This window comes from Pelodiscus sinensis, chromosome 1, assembly GCF_049634645.1.
Source record: "Pelodiscus sinensis isolate JC-2024 chromosome 1, ASM4963464v1, whole genome shotgun sequence".
Classification (NCBI taxonomy): Eukaryota; Metazoa; Chordata; order Testudines; family Trionychidae; genus Pelodiscus; species Pelodiscus sinensis.
The window spans coordinates 155,018,975-155,036,894 of record NC_134711.1 but is presented as its reverse complement, the minus strand read 5'-3'; the positions used below and the strand labels follow the sequence as shown (position 1 = coordinate 155,036,894).

The 17,920-nt window shown below is 44.3% G+C and overlaps 1 protein-coding gene across 1 annotated transcript in view; it reads left to right on the top strand.

Annotated features, from left to right (window-relative positions):
- MYH15 (myosin heavy chain 15) overlaps positions 1 to 16,450 on the top strand; it is a 70,759-nt gene extending 54,309 nt beyond the window's left edge. The window contains exons 36-43 of the mRNA XM_075908240.1: positions 1,885 to 2,077; positions 2,822 to 3,025; positions 4,538 to 4,663; positions 7,864 to 8,034; positions 9,071 to 9,175; positions 10,656 to 10,751; positions 11,662 to 11,799; positions 15,571 to 16,450. Of these exons, the coding sequence (XP_075764355.1) occupies positions 1,885 to 2,077; positions 2,822 to 3,025; positions 4,538 to 4,663; positions 7,864 to 8,034; positions 9,071 to 9,175; positions 10,656 to 10,751; positions 11,662 to 11,799; positions 15,571 to 15,588 (1,051 nt within the window). The 3' untranslated portion in view covers positions 15,589 to 16,450. The remainder of the gene's footprint in view (positions 1 to 1,884; positions 2,078 to 2,821; positions 3,026 to 4,537; positions 4,664 to 7,863; positions 8,035 to 9,070; positions 9,176 to 10,655; positions 10,752 to 11,661; positions 11,800 to 15,570) is intronic.
- Positions 16,451 to 17,920: the final 1,470 nt, after the last annotated feature.

The following is a 17,920-nucleotide window of genomic DNA, read 5'->3' as shown; positions in this document are numbered from 1 at the left end:
TGCCCAGCCAGGCTGAAGTGCCCCCTCCCCGCCTTCTCCACCCTTTAATAGCTTACCCAGTTAAACATTAGATTTAACCAATTAACCAGTTAAACAGGATTTTATATCCCTAGCCCTGAGAATGCTGACGTAAAGGGCAACTCTGTTATGAGTAATATGAATCTCTCAGCATTTATTTTGCATAACAAAGAACCGGGAAACAGACCAACTAGGTATTGTTATTCACTGCCAGAGGTAGCCTTTAAAAAGTTCACCAAACATATCAGATGTCGTACAGTCTTTACCTTGAATCACTTCCTGGTAGAGGGCATGGATAAAGAATCTGCTGAAATTTCACACCCTGCAGCTCAGAATCATATATTCCTGAGTTCTAATGACTCAGTATATTGCAGAGGTCAAAGTACATAGCTCTCTGTGTCTGTTTCACCATGTATAAAATAGGAATAGCCCTTGCCTATCTCTCAGAGAGGGTGATTGATGAATAGTGATTGATGGTTACTGACTGTACAAAACAGCACAGATGTAAAGTACTGACGTAGTGCTAAGAATTAAGTAGCGTTTGTTAAATTCAAACCCAGAGAAAGGATTTGTGACAATTGTGGGGAAAATCCAATAACTCCAATTGTATCTAAAGGGGGGACTGTGTAGGAAATCAAAACTCTCTAAAAGAAAACTGCTGTAAGGGTTAAAAAGTTTTCCAGGCCTCTCTCCCTGTAACAGAGAGAAATCAAATTAACTCTAATCAAGACCCTTACAATGCCTCCTATCTCAAGTTCCTGGATACTCCTAGTCTGTCACAATTTGTCATGTAAACCCTTATCTTTGTCACAGTTTGCCTTGTAGACTCCTCCACTCAAGTTCTCATGTGGCTTTGTGTACTGTAAAAACTTACTTCTAGCACTCCTGGGGTGAACAGAAGTCTCAGAGTACTTCTGCTGAGACTTTGATATGTTAAAGAAGAACAATCAGCAACTGAACTGTCTAAGCATTCTGTATATAGGATACCTGAATCTGTCTCTCATGGCTGCTGCTTCACTCTTGGAAGTGACAGCCTGCATGCATGCATCATAAAGTTTTCTCTTCTAGGTTTCTCTCCTGCCTCACTGATTTGACCTCCGGCCTCGGACCCTTCTGGGGGCTCTGTACCCCAGGGGAGCGAGATTTCCCCCTCACCCTCCCCAGTATAATCGCTTCAGTGATGCTACTTGGATGTTTCGGCTATTTCTACACTGCACACACATTTTGAAATAACAGAAAGCGCATCTACACAGCAAGCCCATAATTTCAAAATAATTTCAAAATAACGGGCTTCTTATTCCAACTTCTGTATCCCTCATTTCATGAGGCATTAGGGAAGTCAAAGGAAGAGTGTTCTTCCCTCGATGTCCTGCTGTGTAAACAGAGCCAAAAGTTGAGCTAGCTACTTCGACTTCAGCTATGCAATTAATGTAGCTGAAGTTGTGTATCTTAACTCGATGTTGTCCCGCAGCATAGATGTACCCTTAGGGAGGAAGAAGAGGGGAATAACGTGGCTTGGTGTGTGGCACATCATAACCCAGCCTCCTATGGATTAGAATACTTTGTTCTAATTTTGGATGTTGGGTACAGTGTGTGGTTGGTGCATTGCATCAGTAGCCTCTGATATGTCAGACTGGAAAATCTGCTGGTCCCTTAAACTCTGACGCTGAGTGGGAGGGTAGCAGACAGACCTCGTAGTCACAATGGGTCATTGTACTACCACTCAGCTATATAGAAATATGATGTCATTGCTGAAAATGTGACTTTTGGGAAATATAATGTTACTGGAGGTAATTCAAACTTCTGTGGAGGGAGGGAGAACATTCCCTTACCCATAACGTCCTTTGAATGTTACTCCAAAATTAGGAGAAACCAACAGCGTATCATAGAGTCGCTGCAGTCCACCCTTGATTCTGAAGCCAAGAGCAGAAATGAAGCCATCCGGCTGAAGAAGAAAATGGAAGGGGATCTCAACGAGATGGAAATCCAGCTAAGCCATGCTAACAGGCATTCTTCAGAGGCAATAAAGTCTGCACGTATCCTGCAGGCACAAATAAAGGTACCCTCTAGAGCTGCTAGTCCGAGCCATCCAACCACAAGCAGGGACTGGGTTTTATTAATATGTAGCTATTCAAACAGAATCACACACGCAGAGCAAGTGCTTTCACTGTGATGATTATTAGTACAAACTGTGACTCTGTCCCAAACGAGAAGGTGCAGTTAGAGTGCCACGCGCAGTGAGCCCAATCCTCAGTGTGCATTCGGTGCAAAATTCTTCTTCGATTAAAAACCTTTTCAAAGAGCTTGATAAAAATTGAAGCAACAGTACAAGGAACTTGTAGCCATTTGACACAGAGTCTGAATGGCCAGAGCAAATGTGTAGCTTCAGCTACATCTCTAGAAGCCTGACAGTAGGTTTCCTATTAAGCCCTAACACCAGGTTAAAGTCAGGTTTCCTGGAGAAACTCTTAACCCCTCCTCACCTGTGCTCCATAGAGGATGAATGACAAAGCCACACCTGAAGTTCCATTGGCTTGGAAGACTCAGTCCAGGCCCGCTAGCCATCATGGGGTGAATTAAGCCTACGGCTTCTCACAACATGCATTTGTGAGGAGGGCAGGGAGGGAGTCTCTTTCAGTGCTTTTGTAAGCAGGAGCTAAGCCAGTTGTGAGGCCTCCTGGGCGAGCCCCCCACAACACGTTGTCCAGTCAAGTTTTCGGAGGCTTTGGCATCGAGCTACAAAGACTTGAGTTCAAGTCACATGGTGCTGGTGTGTGTGAGCTCGCTGCTGCTTCTGTTCTAGGACCTGCAAGTGCAGCTGGATGATTCGATTCACCTGAATGATGACCTGAAGGAGCAGCTGGCAGTCACCGACAGACGGAACAATCTTCTCCAATCGGAACTTGACGAGCTGAGGGCCCTGCTAGACCAGACGGAACGGGGGCGTAAGCTGGCAGAGCAAGAGCTACTGGAAGCCACCGAACGCGTGAACCTTCTCCACACCCAGGTTGGATTTCACTGGTGGGGTTTTCAAAGTGGGGTGCACACTAGTCTCAACAAGCAGCAGGTGGCTATTGGGGAAAGCTGAAGATTCCACGTGCCAGTAGGACATGAACTCCATTGCCGACCATCCACTCTCAGGGAGGTTTCATTCATTCCACTAAAGGAAACCTCTCTCTCTTTCTCTGACACCACACTGCTAACATGCCCTAATAGACACACCACAGTATTAAAACACAGTTGGCTGTATCTAGACTGGCATGATTTTGCGGAAATACTTTAAAAAGTTTTTCCGTTAAAAGTATTTCCGCAAAAGAGCGTCTAGATTGGCACGGATGCTTGTGCGCAAAAAGTGCTTTTGCGCAAAAGCATCCATGCCCAGTATAGGTGCGCTTTTGCGCAAGAAAGCTTCAATGGCCATTTTAGCCATTGGGCTTTCTTGCGCAAAAAATTAAGGTGCCTGTCTACACTGGCCCTCTTGCACAAGTGGGCTTATCCCTGAGTGGGAGCGCCAAAGAATTTGTGCAAGAAGCAATGAATTCTTACATTAGAACATCCGTGTTCTTGCGCAAATTCAAGCGGCCAGTGTAGACAGCTGGCAAGTTTTTGCGCAAAAGCAACTGCTTTTGCACAAAATCTTGCCACCCCGGTGCACCCAGTTGGGTTTGTGAATTGCATGGATACTATTTTGATCAGGGTGGGGGAGCAGTAGATGAGACCTTTTTTATGTAAGCCGCTTGGGGAAACCTTCAGTAAAGCATGCAAAGTCCATTCATTATGTATAGCTACATTGAGCAAGACAGTACATTGTAATAGCAACAAGGGGCTCCATACCACATCAAAGGTCTTCATCAATATAGGGCTATCAGATTAAAGGAAAATGAGGACGGGGGCAGGGCAAGGAGGATAGAAGGACATAGAATAAGTGATTTGCCATTGTTGCTTGTTATCTCCTTTTTGCACAAGTGGAGACTGTAATTCTAGCAGGCTGTGTCTTCGTAGACTAGTGTTTCTACTTCAAACCCCTCTGAGCCCATCTCTAAATAATTAAACACCAGCTGGCTATGAACGCTTGTCATGCATTAGCAAAGCTTGTACTGCAAACACATTATGTGCTGCCTCCTGAACTGCATCCACAATATTGGCTTTCCACTTTAATCACCTTTTAGAATGACTGCTTACAGGGCCTTCATTAATCAGAGTTGAAAGCACTGCACTAGTCCTTCTATTTCCGTGTTTGGCTGAATTATTGTATTTAATAGTTTAGTTCCCTTTTGATTGTTAAATATGAATATTCATGGCTCTAGGAATTTTATATAAAAGAGAAAATACCCACAGTCTAAAGATCATCTAAAATATAAAGTCAGTCCCCTACCACATTAGTAGGTACCTTTTCCCTGAACTGTCTCCCAGTGAAACTTGGGGAGCTGCAAAAATAGATGAGCCTGGTCCTTGGTTTCTTGTAGGACTTAAACAATTTATGTCCTTAATAATCCTTTCCCTCTTTTTTCCTTGGAAGAACACAAGCCTTATCAATCAGAAGAAAAAACTGGAGACCGATATCACTCAGATGCAGAATGAAGTGGAGGAGGCTATACAGGAGTGCAGGAACGCTGAAGAAAAAGCAAAGAAAGCGATCACTGATGTAAGCAAACTGGCTTCTTGTTCCCTTTTTGCAGGCTTAGCATCAAGTTCTGCCAACACACTTAGGGTATGTCTACACTACAGCGCTAATTCGAACTAAGTTAGTTCGAATTCGTTAATTCGAACTAAGCTAATTCGAATTAGTGCATCCAGACTTTAAAACTAGTTCGAATTAGCGTTTTGCTAATTCGAACTAGCATGTCCACACTGAGTGGACCCTGAACTGAGGTTAAGGATGGCCGGAAGCAGTGCCAGCAGGGCATCAGATTAGGACTTAGAGCGTGGAGCTGCTGTCTCAGGCTAGCCGAGGGCTGTGCTTAAAGGGACCCGATTCCCACCCTGGACAGACAGTTCTCAGGGGTTCCCTGCTTGCAAAGCAGTCCTAGCTTGGAGTGCCCTGAGTGCCCACACTCGGCCCATCACAGCACTCGGCCATCAGCCTGGCTGCACTTGCTGCAGGCTGCCATCCGGGGGGGGGTTAATCGGGGGGCTGCAGGAGAGCTTCCATCCCGAGCAGCCCGCAGAGCCACCCCAGTCCTCCCCATCGGGGGCTCGTACCCCATTCCTCCCTCACCTCCTTCCACTTACCCCTCCCTAGCCCTCCTTCCCGATGTACAAAATAAAGGACACGTGTGTTCAAAAATAGAAACTCTCTTTATTGAACAGAACTCAGGGAGACTGGGAAAAGAAGGTGGGAGAAGGGAAGAGAGAGGGTGGAAGAGGGGAGGGCAACTAAAATGATCAGGGGTTTGGAACAGGTCCCATATGAAGAGAGGCTAAGGAGACTGGGACTTTTCAGCTTAGAAAAGAGGAGACTGAGGGAGGATATGATAGAGGTCTATAAAAGCATGAGTGGTGTGGAGAGGGTGCATAAAGAAAAGTTCTTCATTAGTTCCCATAATAGCAGGACTAGAGGACACCAAATGAAATGAATGCGTAGCAGGCTTCAAACTAATAAGCGAAAGTTCTTCTTCACAAAGCAAATAGTCAACCTGTGGAACTCCTTGCTGCAGGAGGCTGTGAAGGCTACAACTAGAACAGAGTTTAAAAAGAAGTGAGATAAAGTCATGGAGGTTGGGTCCATGGAGTGCTATTAGCCAGGGGGTAGAAATGGTGTCCCTGGCCTCTGTTTGTGGAAGGCTGGAGATGGATGGCACGAGACAAATGGCTTGGTTATTGTCTTCAGTCTATCCCTTCCAGGGCACCTAGTGTGGGCGGCTGACAGCAGACAGGCTACTGGGCTAGATGGACCTTTGGTCTGACCCAGTACGGCCATTCTAAGCTCAGGGCTCAGGGTCGGGGGTCTCACTGGACCACCCTAATTTTCATGCAAACCTGCTCCTGGGTGGCCAGGCTGGCAGCTATCCTGTCCTAGATGGCCACTTTCCTGTGCCTAGTGCGGAGGTCGTGGATGAGGTCCACGATGTCTGCACTAGACCAGGCGGGTGCCCGCCTCTTGCAGACCCGGGCAGGCTCCCGGGAGCCGCCAGCCTGGTCCCGGGAAGAGGCGGAGGGCTGGGTGGCAACGGGTGGCTGGTTCAAGCCATGCCAGGTGCAGGGTCTGCTGGCTGGGTGCTGGCAGGCTTGCACCTGGCATGGGCACCGTAGCCAGCCCGTGCTCCTTTAAGGGCTCCGGGGCCGGGAGGGGGGCAGAAGAGTTTCCCTGGTGGTGCCCAAAGTGGCCACCAGGGCAAGCTGGGGAGGGCTAGCCTCCCACTAGTTCGAATTAAGTGGCTACACAGCCCTTAATTCGAACTACTTAATTCGAACTAGGCGTTAGTCCTCGTGGAATGAGGTTTACCTAGTTCGAATTAAGCGCTCCTCTAGTTCGAATTAAGTTCGAACTAGCGGTTTGTATGTGTAGCGCCTATCAAAGTTAATTCGAACTAATGTCTGTTAGTTCGAATTAACTTTGTAGTGTAGACATACCCTTAGTGCCCTCTGAATGTCCATTTCCGTGACTTGGAAAACCTGTTTAGTCGATGGCTTCAGAGCTGGCTGAAAGAGGTCAATGCTGCCCTGGTGCAGAAAAGATTGAAGGAAGCAAAAGAAAAACATTCTCTCCCTGATCAATTTCTCCTTCTCAGGGGCATATCTGCTGATTCTGAAATTCTGGGTTAGGTTATGTCACCTCCAAACAGATCTGTGCAAGCCCCCTCACCAACTTCCTGCTTGGCAGCTGCTAAATCCCAAGAAAGGCTCTGATAGCAGGGGCTGCATTCCAGGTTCCCCAAAGAGTCACATTGAAGTCAGGTGTCAGCGAGAAAGGTGGGTCCCACGTGACACTACTCTCAGCACAGGACTTATGATCAAGAGAAGAGAGCTCATAGATATCTCTTGGTGAGGACTGAGAGAAGTCAAGCTACTGTTGCCTCAGCTCCAGCTGAAATGGAGAAATCAACGTTGCCAGAGCAGTTATATGAACAAACAGGAAATCCAGAGACCCTGGTTCCTCAGTATAAAGAGTCTCCAGGAATTGTATACCCAAAATTCCTGGAGGGAGTTCCACCTGTGTCCTTTTCCCTGCTATTCCTCAGCTGCCACTGGTCTCTCTCCTCCACATCTGAAGAGGTGAGAAACCACTAATGTCCCCAGTTCAGTTTCAGCTTAGTTTTTGCCTTCTGATGGCTGTTCAGTAAACCATCCAAAATAGGTAGCTGGAGCTTGGTGTTACCATACCCATCTCTTCAGAAATAGACTCAGTGCCGGGAGCAATGTCAACAGAATGCCCCATGACATAATAGGGCCTGGCCTCTGAATGCTTTGTCCCAAGACGTGGTGCTTCCTGGTCACTGCTGGCACAGACTGGAATAGCCTGTCACTGCCCAGACTCAGAGATTTTGTCTGTTAGCCCAGCCGACTTGCCCATGCATTGCATGCAGATCTTTGTTTAGTACAGCCTGTGTAAAATGTATGCCTCAAATGGCAGTTTTATTCAGCAGACCTGAACTGCAAAGCCACCTGCAGGTGCTGAAGTAGGAAGCTAGCTCTTAAATCACAGAATTAGAAGAGAGAGATGGAAAGACCTATTGGGTCACACTGTCTGTCCCTCCAATCTGCTGGCACAGGACAAATCACTACAGAGTGTTCTCCGGTACTTTGTTCAGTCTAGTGTTAAATGACGCAAGCAATGGGGCTCCCCTCACTTCTCTTCAGAGACGCTTCCACAGTCCAACAGGCCTCTCTTGTGATGTCTTTCAGGCAGCAATGATGGCTGAGGAGCTTAAAAAGGAGCAAGATACTAGTGCCCACTTGGAGAGAATGAAAAAGAACATGGAACAGACTATTAAAGATCTACAGAAAAGACTGGATGAAGCAGAGCAAATAGCAATGAAAGGTGGCAAGAAGCAGATCCAAAAGCTGGAGGCCAGGGTAGGTTTTGGGTCCAGATTTATAGGCTCCTGCCTCATAAAACCAGAGGCAAAAGTGAGCCTGTACGGTGTACCAGTAAGAAGTGGTGCTGGTACCAGCCTGTACACAGCTGATAAAAATGTTGCCACAGAAGCATTTTAATGTTGCTACTGCTTCACACCCCTCTTCCCTGCATTGGTGGCCCTGTCAGTATGGTCCATGGCAACGCTTTAAGGTTGCTACCCACCCCTGGGGCTGCCAATGGGGTGGGGCTGGAGATGAGAGGAAGTGATGTTAAAATGCTGCCACAAGAGCACTTTACGGACCTGACTGGGTAGGCAACTTAAAAGGGATTCTGGCCATCACTACTGCAGCAGCAGCTGGAGACCAGGGCCCTTTAAATGCAGAGCTGAAGGGTTGGCTGGGGAGGCTGGTCCCAGGCCCCACCCCTTCCGGAGGCTGGAGTCAGCCCCCATACTGATAAGATGTTTTTTTTTTTTTTTTACTTTCACCCCTTCATAAAACTCAGACAAAATGGTTGCTCTGGACAGAGTTGCCTCTGACCTCGGTTTAGGGACCATCTGTAAAGCTCAAAGAACTCTTTAGAGTTTGATCTAAAGAGTAAATTCTTTGAAGAATTGCACTGAAGCCACATGGTTCCACCTTTCCACGTGATTTGGCTGTCATAGCAATGTGGTAGTTGCAGTTCTCGCCAAATTTATGGTGAAGCCAGTGCTTACAATAAGGTATGAAATCTGAAAATGGCCAAAGCCTCTATGCTTCCTGCACAGCTTGTGAACTCTGGAGTTTTTGTATGTTTGTATAGCACCTAGAGCGTCAGGGTTCCAGTTTTGACTGGAACCACAAGTGCAATATAAAAATTACATAATAAAATGTAGAAAACAGTATAGAAAAACAACATATGCATAGAAATAATGATCTCCTGCTGAAGCACATACTCGGAGATATGTTACGAAGGGTCCTGCAAGGATAAATGTCACTTAACCTGTAGATTAAACTACCTGCTGCTTTAAACATAAAGCCTTTGCTCTTGCAGGTGCGTGAGCTGGAAAATGATCTTGAGAATGAACTCCGTCGCAATACAGAGGCCCAGAAAGGAGTCCGCAAATATGAGAGACGCATAAAGGAGCTGACTTATCAGGTACTCTAGCAAACCCCTAAGCAATACACTAAACAATAGGTCCCTGGAAAAATGTTTTCATTCAACTACAGACTTGAGTTGCATCCTTCTCTCAGTGAAAGTCAGCATTGCCTAAGGCAGTGGTTCCCAACTGCTGGTCCACAGACTGGTGCCGGGCCGTGAACCACTGGTTGCCAGGCTGTGGCACTCTGCCAGGCCATGCCCATGCTGACTCTCCAGGACTGGGGCTGGGGTATACTCTTGGTGTGTGGCCAACAGCGGCTGGAGCTGAAACCAGCTGCTGTGTGACAGCTCTGGAGCTGGGGCTAGGGTATACCTCAGCTCCCTGAGCTGCCGCACAGCAGCTGCCGCAGCTGAAACCAGCTGTTCACAGCAAAAGTGTGAATGGGTTTTCCAGTCCACAGTATTAAAACAAGGTTGGGAACCACTGGGCTAAGGCTTTGTCTGTGCTAGTGAATTTTAGCAAAACACTTTCCAGTACTACCTTCAAGTAACCTATACAATTGTTAGCACTGCTAGGAAGGTTAATATAGTTGGAGCTTTGGCATTTTAACACAGTGCAGCGTAAACCTGCTGAGGGGCAGCTATTGGTCCAACTCTCTCACTCAGGTATGGACTCTGCTAAGAGCAATAAAATGGATTAAACTTACTTTTGTTGTGGGGATAAAAAGATACCTTTCCACATGCAGAAGGAGATGATCTTTACTAGAGAACTATTTTTACTTCATAGAGTAGAAATGCCCTTTATCATCTTTGCATTATCCATGAGGGTGTCTGGATCACTAGGCTTGCTCCTTTCTAAATATATTTCCTGATAGCTCTTTCCACTGTTTTGTTTTCACTATTCAAATACATTCCAGGGGACATTGATCCACTAGAATATTTTTCTTACTCTAGTCATTGTGATAAGCGATTAACATTTTTATTTAAGTCCTACATTTCCAGTGTGATACAAATAATTGCTTCATGAAATGTGCTCAGTTTGTGACCTGCTTATATCTTCTGTCTATACATTCTGGCTACGTCTTTACTGGCATGAATTTCCGGAAATGCCTTTAACAGAAAAGTTTTCCATTAACAGCATTTTCGGAAAAGCACGTCTAGATTGGCAGGACGCTTTTCCGGAAAAGCACTTTTTGTGGAAAAGCGTCCGTGGCCAATCTAGATGCGCTTTTCCGCAAAAAGGCCCTGATCGCCATTTTCACGATCGGGGCTTTTTTGTGGAAAACAGAACTATGCTGTCTACGCTGGCCCTTTCGGGCAAAAGTCTTTCGGAAAAAGACTTTTGCCCGAACGGGAGCAGCATAGTTTTTCCGGAAAAGCACTGATGATTTTACATTAGATCGTCAGTGCTTTTCCAGAAATTCAAGTGGCCAGTGTAGACAGCTGGCAAGTTTTTCCGGAAAATCAGATGATTTTCCGGAAAAACTTGCCAGTGTAGACGCAGCCTCTGTGAATGCATTTTTTCTGTTTGGTGCAGGCAGAGGAAGATAAGAAGAACCTGACCAGGATGCAGGAGCTGATTGACAAACTGCAATTAAAAGTGAAAAGCTACAAGCATCAAGCGGAGGAAGCTGTAAGTAATGGGCACAGTTGTAACATGGAATTTTTTTTTTTTAATATGATTAAGTCATACCCTCACTGGCACACACATCCTTGGTCATTTAAGCCCACATCCTCAAAGGTATTTAGGTACCTCTCATTGAAACCCATTAGAGTTAGGCACTTAAATAACTCTGAGGAGCTGGATCTAGGGGCCTCCATACACTAAAAAACATTTAGCAGCTTTATTGAGTATATTCAGCTTAGCTGAAGTTCTATGTAAAACTGAATTACACTGTATACTTCCTACACATTCTATTTTAAGCAACTTGCACCTAATGTTATAAAGGCCCCACAACAGGGCAACTGCCCTGAGACCCAGCATTTCAAAAGGGCTCTGGGTACCATTGCTACCACAGTAGCAGCACCTGGGAGCTACAGGCCCTGTAAATCACCGCTGGAGCATCTTGCGGTGCACTCTGGGTGACTCTTAGAGCTGCTTGGGGAGGCAGAGCTGGGCACAATGTGCTCCAGGCAGTGTGAGGGCAGAGGGCAGCTGCCCCTACCCCTTCTGCTTGAGGTCCTGCCCCTTCCAGGAGCACGGATCTGCCCCCACACCTCCTTGGTCAGGGGCCCAGTGAAGCTGATGTTGTATAATGTATATGGATATTTTTCAGGGGCTGGCTTTCTCTGTATTCAGGGAGAAAGGTTTTGGCTCAACCAGAGTGAAACTTTTCAGGACATTGTATTAACCTGCTTGCTAAGTTGGTGAACTTAAAAAATGCCCATCAAGTAGCTCCACTTCAGACTATGTTTGCATCACAAGGGTTGGTTAAGCCCCACAGATGTTTACTACTTAGTCACATCTGAACCTTGCCTGACATTGGAGATTACTGTTTTCAAGCCCACAGGGGGAAAATGTGTCTGATCCTTTTTCTTACCAGGAAGCACAAGCCAATCAGTATCTTGCAAAGTACAGGAAGCAGCAACATGAACTGGATGATGCTGAAGAACGAGCTGAAATAGCCGAATCCCAAGTTAATAAACTGAGGACCAAGTCAAGAGACGTTGGGATAAAAAAGGTAAGGTGTTTTTCTGCAGAATAAGGGAGCACGCATGCACACACACACACACAAAGGAAGGAGCATGGATAAACACAACTCTAAAAAGGTACTTGTACAGGAGACGAAAATGATTCCTTGTCATAAATGCAATACAGATTGAAATATGAGTTTCAGTGCAGCCTTTTTTTTTTTTTTAATGAAAAATCATTGGGAGGGTGCCCTGAACTTTCTGACCTGCCAAAGAAACATGTTCTTACTATATCCCAGTGCAAATTTGTTACTTAAGAAGCTATACCCAAAGAGGATTTTTATATGGTTATTCAAAAGCACCATCTCTCATAATGTAACATGGATTTCTACTTGTCTTAGGGTCTTTTACCACAGTACAGTGCAGCCTGCCTGGCACTGGCAGGTTTTTTGGTTACACACAATTGCCCCTTCATCTTGAAACTACACTTTCAGTGGAGGTGATAGCTTTTGGAGTTGAGTGCAATGTTAGTGATTAAGGGTGTTAGCAATTGGCTGAATAAGCACTCAAGGCATTCTTATTTTATTAATATTTGCATGTGGGTTTGCATTTGGTATGAAGGGAACTTACCAACAAGCTGTTAAATAAAGGTTCCAAATAACTAATCCTTAAGGCTGTGGTGTGATTTCTCACTCTTTCAACTTGAAGCCTTTAATTGCCCAAATGCTACCAGGGGCAAATACACTCCTTATCCATACATGGGGCATTGAACAAGAAGTTAGAATGATCTTTATTTTGTAGTCCACCTGATTTGAAGGCATAATCTAAACACTCTGGTGTCTAGACTGGCAAGTTTTTCCAGAAAAGCGGCCGCTTTTGCGGAAAAACTTACCAGCTGTCTACGCAGGCCGCTTTGAATTTGTACAAGAACACTGACGATCTAATGCAAGATTGTCAGTGTTCTTCCGCAAATACAATGACTCTCCAGTTTGGGAAAAAGCCCTCTTGCGCAAATGCTTTTGCGCAAGAGGACCAGTGTAGACAGCTGAGAACCGTTTTGTGCAAAAATGCCCTGATGGCAAAAATGCTTTTGCACAAAAGTGTCTGTGCCAATCTAGACGCTCTTTTCCACAAATGCTTTTAACAGAAACACTTTTCCGTTAAAAGCATTTGTGGAAAATCATGCCAGTCTAGACGTAGCCTGAGGCTCAAGATTTTAGAAATGCGTGTCACGGATGACCAACAGCAGCCATGATGGGACAAAGAAAATCTCTCTCTTCCTCTACCCAGAACGTAAAAAGGAGACTTTATGCAATCACCCTCTTCTTTCTTTTATGAACTCCATTGTGTGGCAAAATTTTTCCAATTTCCTTTGCCTGCCTATACTATAATAAGTGAAGCATACTGGGCTAGAGCCTCAGGAGGTATAAATCGATCTCTCTCAATGACAAAGCCACACTGCTTTACTCCAGCTAAGGATCTGCCTCCTATACTTTTATGTCGTGCTGGAACTGTTGGTGAAAAAGTTGCCTTCCTTAATGTGCAGCATTTGAAAAAAAAAAACCAACAACTTTGGTTTTTTTTTTATTCATTGGGAGTTTCCACAAGTGCATTTCTCCGGTGAATGTCCAAATTGTTCCAGTCCCGTACATTCATGTTACACACAGAGCCAAGCTATTGCATAGATTTGTTGAGATCTATCTTACATTTCAGTCTTAAAAATTATTATAATGTACACAGTTACACATAATTATCTTAAGTTTAAAATATAATTTTTTGAGTCGTATTAATTAACAACAGCATCCATTGTTTCCACTCATCAGTCATGTACCTTGTTCCCGCCTTAAGAAGCTCAGTCTTAAGAACAAATAGATGCTCTAGAGAATGGAATACACAGCTTTCCTTGAAGCAAAATGCAGGACAATGTAGCACTTTAAAGACTAACAAGATGGTTTATTAGATGATGAGCAAATGTAGATGTTCAAGAGGGATCTAAATGCTGAGAGGGTAAAGGCCTTATAGATATAAGCTCCTTAAGTCTGTGCTATGCAGCAGGAGAGTATGGAAAAAAGGCATGGAGGTGCTGAGGGAGGATGGCAGATGAATGGCTGAGGATTAGAAACACCAGCAGGAGGGAGGCAGTGGATGTGTCTACTTTGCACATGCTTTTCTCCCTCAGGGGAGAGAGGGTGAGAAAAACATGTGACCACCACTAGACAGGTCACTTAAGGTATATCTACACTGCAGAGTTTTTCCAGAAAAACAACCATTTTTCCAGAAAAACAATACTTAGTCCACACTGCTATTGCGTTCTTTTGACAGAAAGTTGAAAGAACAAAGGGGTTTTTCCGATGGCGGTAAACCTCATTCTACGAGGAAGAAGCCTTTTTCCGAAAAAGCTTTGTCAGAAAAAGGCGTGTGTGGATGCGGAAGAAAGTATGTGGGGTTTTTTTGGTTTGGTTTTTTTTTTTTTTTTTTTTTTTTTGAAAGACAAGACTTCCAGGAAAAAGCACAGGTGCTCCGGTGGCCTCTCCGTCCACAGTAATCACAACTGAAATGTGAGAGAATTTCCTATGAATGTGGACGTGATCTTTCGAAAAAGTAGATAGCTTTTTCATTGTGCTTTTGCTGTGTAGACACTCTCTTTTGAAATAAGTTTTTCCAGAAGATCTCTTCCAGAAAAGCTTCTTCCGAAAGAAGCCTGCAGTCTAGATTTAGCCTTAGTGAGCTACTGGTAGGTGCTTAGATGCTACAGTGATGTTAGTGCAAGGCAACATAAGAACCTACAAGGCCAGCAGGGCAATGTGCAGCAAGGAAACTTTAGGTAAGTAGTAAAGGGCAGCATTATGTATCATGCTGAAGTTGCTATCCTTGAATTACATGCAGTAGCCAAGAGAGATTTTAAGAGGCAAGTGACATGGTTGAAATAATTGGTGCCTCGGTGTGCACTAATGTTCACCAGTGCTCTTTGATCTTTCCTGCTGTGAAATGGGAGTAGATCAAAAAGCACTAGGGAACTTTTAGTGCATGGCAACAATGTCTACGCAAACACTTAGTGCCCAGGAAGATGGGGAGGGATACATATACACTCCAGCTTGCTACAAACTAAGTGTTGGTATAGACAAGCCTTTGTGAGAATAATTTCAATACAATGGGCTATATGACATGTAATACAGGCAGTCCCTGGGTTACGTACAAGATAGGGACTGTAGGTTTGTTCTTAAGTTGAATTTGTATGTAAGTCGGAACTGGTACATATTGTAGGGGAAACTCTAGCCAAACATTTCTCCAGAGCTCAGTTTTATTCTCCCACACCTCATTTCCCTCAGTCCTTTATTCTCAAGCTGAGGTGTCTGCTGAGAAAAGCCGCTCCGCCTCTCCGTGGTCTGCTGGGGCGGGGGGGGGGCGCTAGCTTCGTGTCTCCCTGGTCTGCTGGGGGGAAGCAGCTAGTGCGGGGTTGCCTCACCCCGTTTGTAACTAGGGATCCGATGTAGGTCGGATTCATGTAACCCGGGGACTGCCTGTACTGAACTGTCATACCTCGTTACAGTGCTGCATGAAATTCATAAGCTGTTAATAACATAACACAGTGGTATAAGGATGAGAAACAGATGGTAGTCCCAGCTCATGGAAATCTGTTTAGCACCACTGACTTCAAGAAAGCTAAGCCAGTTTGTGCCCAGTGAGAATTTGTCCCTTCAACAGGTGAAAGGGAAAAGGAGCTTTTATTTGGTACCTGAGGATTCAGTCCTTAAGAAACAATGTAAATATATTCATTCATAATTGACTTATAACATCTCTCTCACAAAATTGCATTTCAGGTTCATGAAGAGGAGTAAACATATTGTGCTTTGAATAACTTGAAGACCGAACGGTGGTTGATGCTCCATACTAATTGAGCTGCACAGCTGAACAAAAAAGTAGAATAGGCATGTTAAAAAATAAAAATGAAACAGATTTTGATGGTTTTCTTTCCCTTACACTTGTCAGGGCTCGGTCCCAGAGCTCAAAAAATTGCTTGAATCCTGATGACTTGACTGCCTTGCTCATTATCTTGGAACTAGGCCCATTTGTCAGCAATGCAACTGAATAAACAGAACACAAGGACAGAGCAATTCACATTTCCAAAGTTAACATTCTTCATACAGAGAGTTTGAGTGACAAAGACCAAGCATGTGTGGGGGGCAGCCTTCTGCATTTCTGACTGGATGCCACTTACATTTTATATCCTGTCAGCCAGAGTCCCATACCCATTTCATGTCTGAGCAGAAACTGACGCACCCCCAATCTAACCCTCCCTCCTCTGCTCACCATTTTGATTTCCCATGTCTGTGAATGAGAGTCACTAGTGGTTTTGGCTCATTATAGCTGTGACAGGAGACCACCACCACCATTAACTGACTGCAGGCAGAAGGTAACTGAGCTTAGGAAACAGCCCTAGGTATCCAAAGATGCAGGAGCTTGTACAAAAGAGAGGACGGAACTGAATGTGATGCCACATGAGTCACCTGTGGTTCCAAAACCAAAGACTGGCCTGCATTTTAAAATAGTATTGGCATAGCAGACAGGAAAAAGTGCAACACAACTCTTTAGTTGGGCTTGTTTTAGGAAGAAAGAGAAGGATTTTTGGTGTCATTTGTGAATTGAAAATCATCTGGTAATCAGACAGAACAACCTACAATTCAAAACTGGGTTTTAATTCCTCAGGGTAATATAAGCAATGTTGACCCATGGCTTTTTTTTTTTTTTAAGGTTTAGACTTTAAAGCCAATTCTAGGTTTCCATTAACATTTTCCACTTTGGCTTTCCATATTCACTCTGCATGTCAGAACTTTCTTCAGTGCTTGTGTATTTGCTGAACAGCTGGGGCAATGTTCAGAGTGAGTTTTTCTTTTAAAAATTAACTAGGTTCAAAAAGCCTTTCAGAAAAGTAGCAGTTAGGGTTAAATGTGGTTCTGATATTGCACTGTTAAACACATGCCAGGCATGGAAACACTGACTTTCTTTTTCCTCACACGATATGGCTAGCAGTATTATGTACAAATGAGTACCTACTACTGGTAGAGTCTCCAAAAAATTAAATAATCTAACAAACAAGCCTCACCTCCAACTCTTAAAAAAAAATGTATCTTAGCAAACATCCAAAAGGCATGATTTCCAGCCTCTCCTGGCTGAGGTTTGTGCATAATTACAATACTTTACAGGTTTCCCCACATCAGTTACATGCCAATGTGTTAATGGCACCATGGTGTCCTTGGCCTCTGTTTGCCAGAAGCTGGGAACAAGCAACGGGATGGATGATTAACTGTTCTGTTCATTCCCCCTGGGACAGCTAGCATTGGACCCTGTCAGAAGACAGGGTACTGGGCTAGATAGACCTTTGGTCTGACCCATTATGGCCATTCTTATGTCCTTTAATAGCACCTACAACTGATTTTAAAATTTTAGCTATTTTAATTTCAAGACAACAGTTTCTTATTTCTTTGTCCTAGGCATCACCATCAGAATGATTCCTTGGAAACCATACATACTTGGAAACCATTTTAAGTATTACACATTCAGTGTACAGGTAAAGGTTTTCACTGAATGAGGAGATGTCCTTACTACTTTTCAGATCAGATAATTTGGCCCGTTAGCTGATTGGGCTTGTATAACATAGTAATAGATGAAGTATAAATAGGTAGCTGTATTTGGTAGTTCCCCATAAAAGTAACAGTAATTTATGCAAAAAATGGCAACTTATGCAAAAAAAATTCTCATGCCTAGATTGTACAATTGTAGATGTTTTCAGAGCTGACGGTCCTGGCATATTTCATTAAAAAAGTGTTTACCATATCAAATTTAAATAACAGGCTTTTTAATGCCAGTATTTACAACTATGCAATGTCCCCTGACACTAAGCCTTCTCTCACCATTTTGCTGCAAGGACAAATATTTTCCCTTAGAACTGTGCCATTCGTGAGTACAGCTACGACATTCAAATGTTCTGCATATGGTGCCAGAGTGAGGCTGTATGAAACCACTCTCTCATTTCTTTTCATCCACCTCGTTATGTTTTGTTCTGTTGCTGACAGTTCAATGCATCTCAAGTGCTTCCTTCTTTATGTTTGCGAATGCCTCTGTATACATTCATACGTGAAAGAGAATGCAAGGAATTTTCCTTGGTTCCCA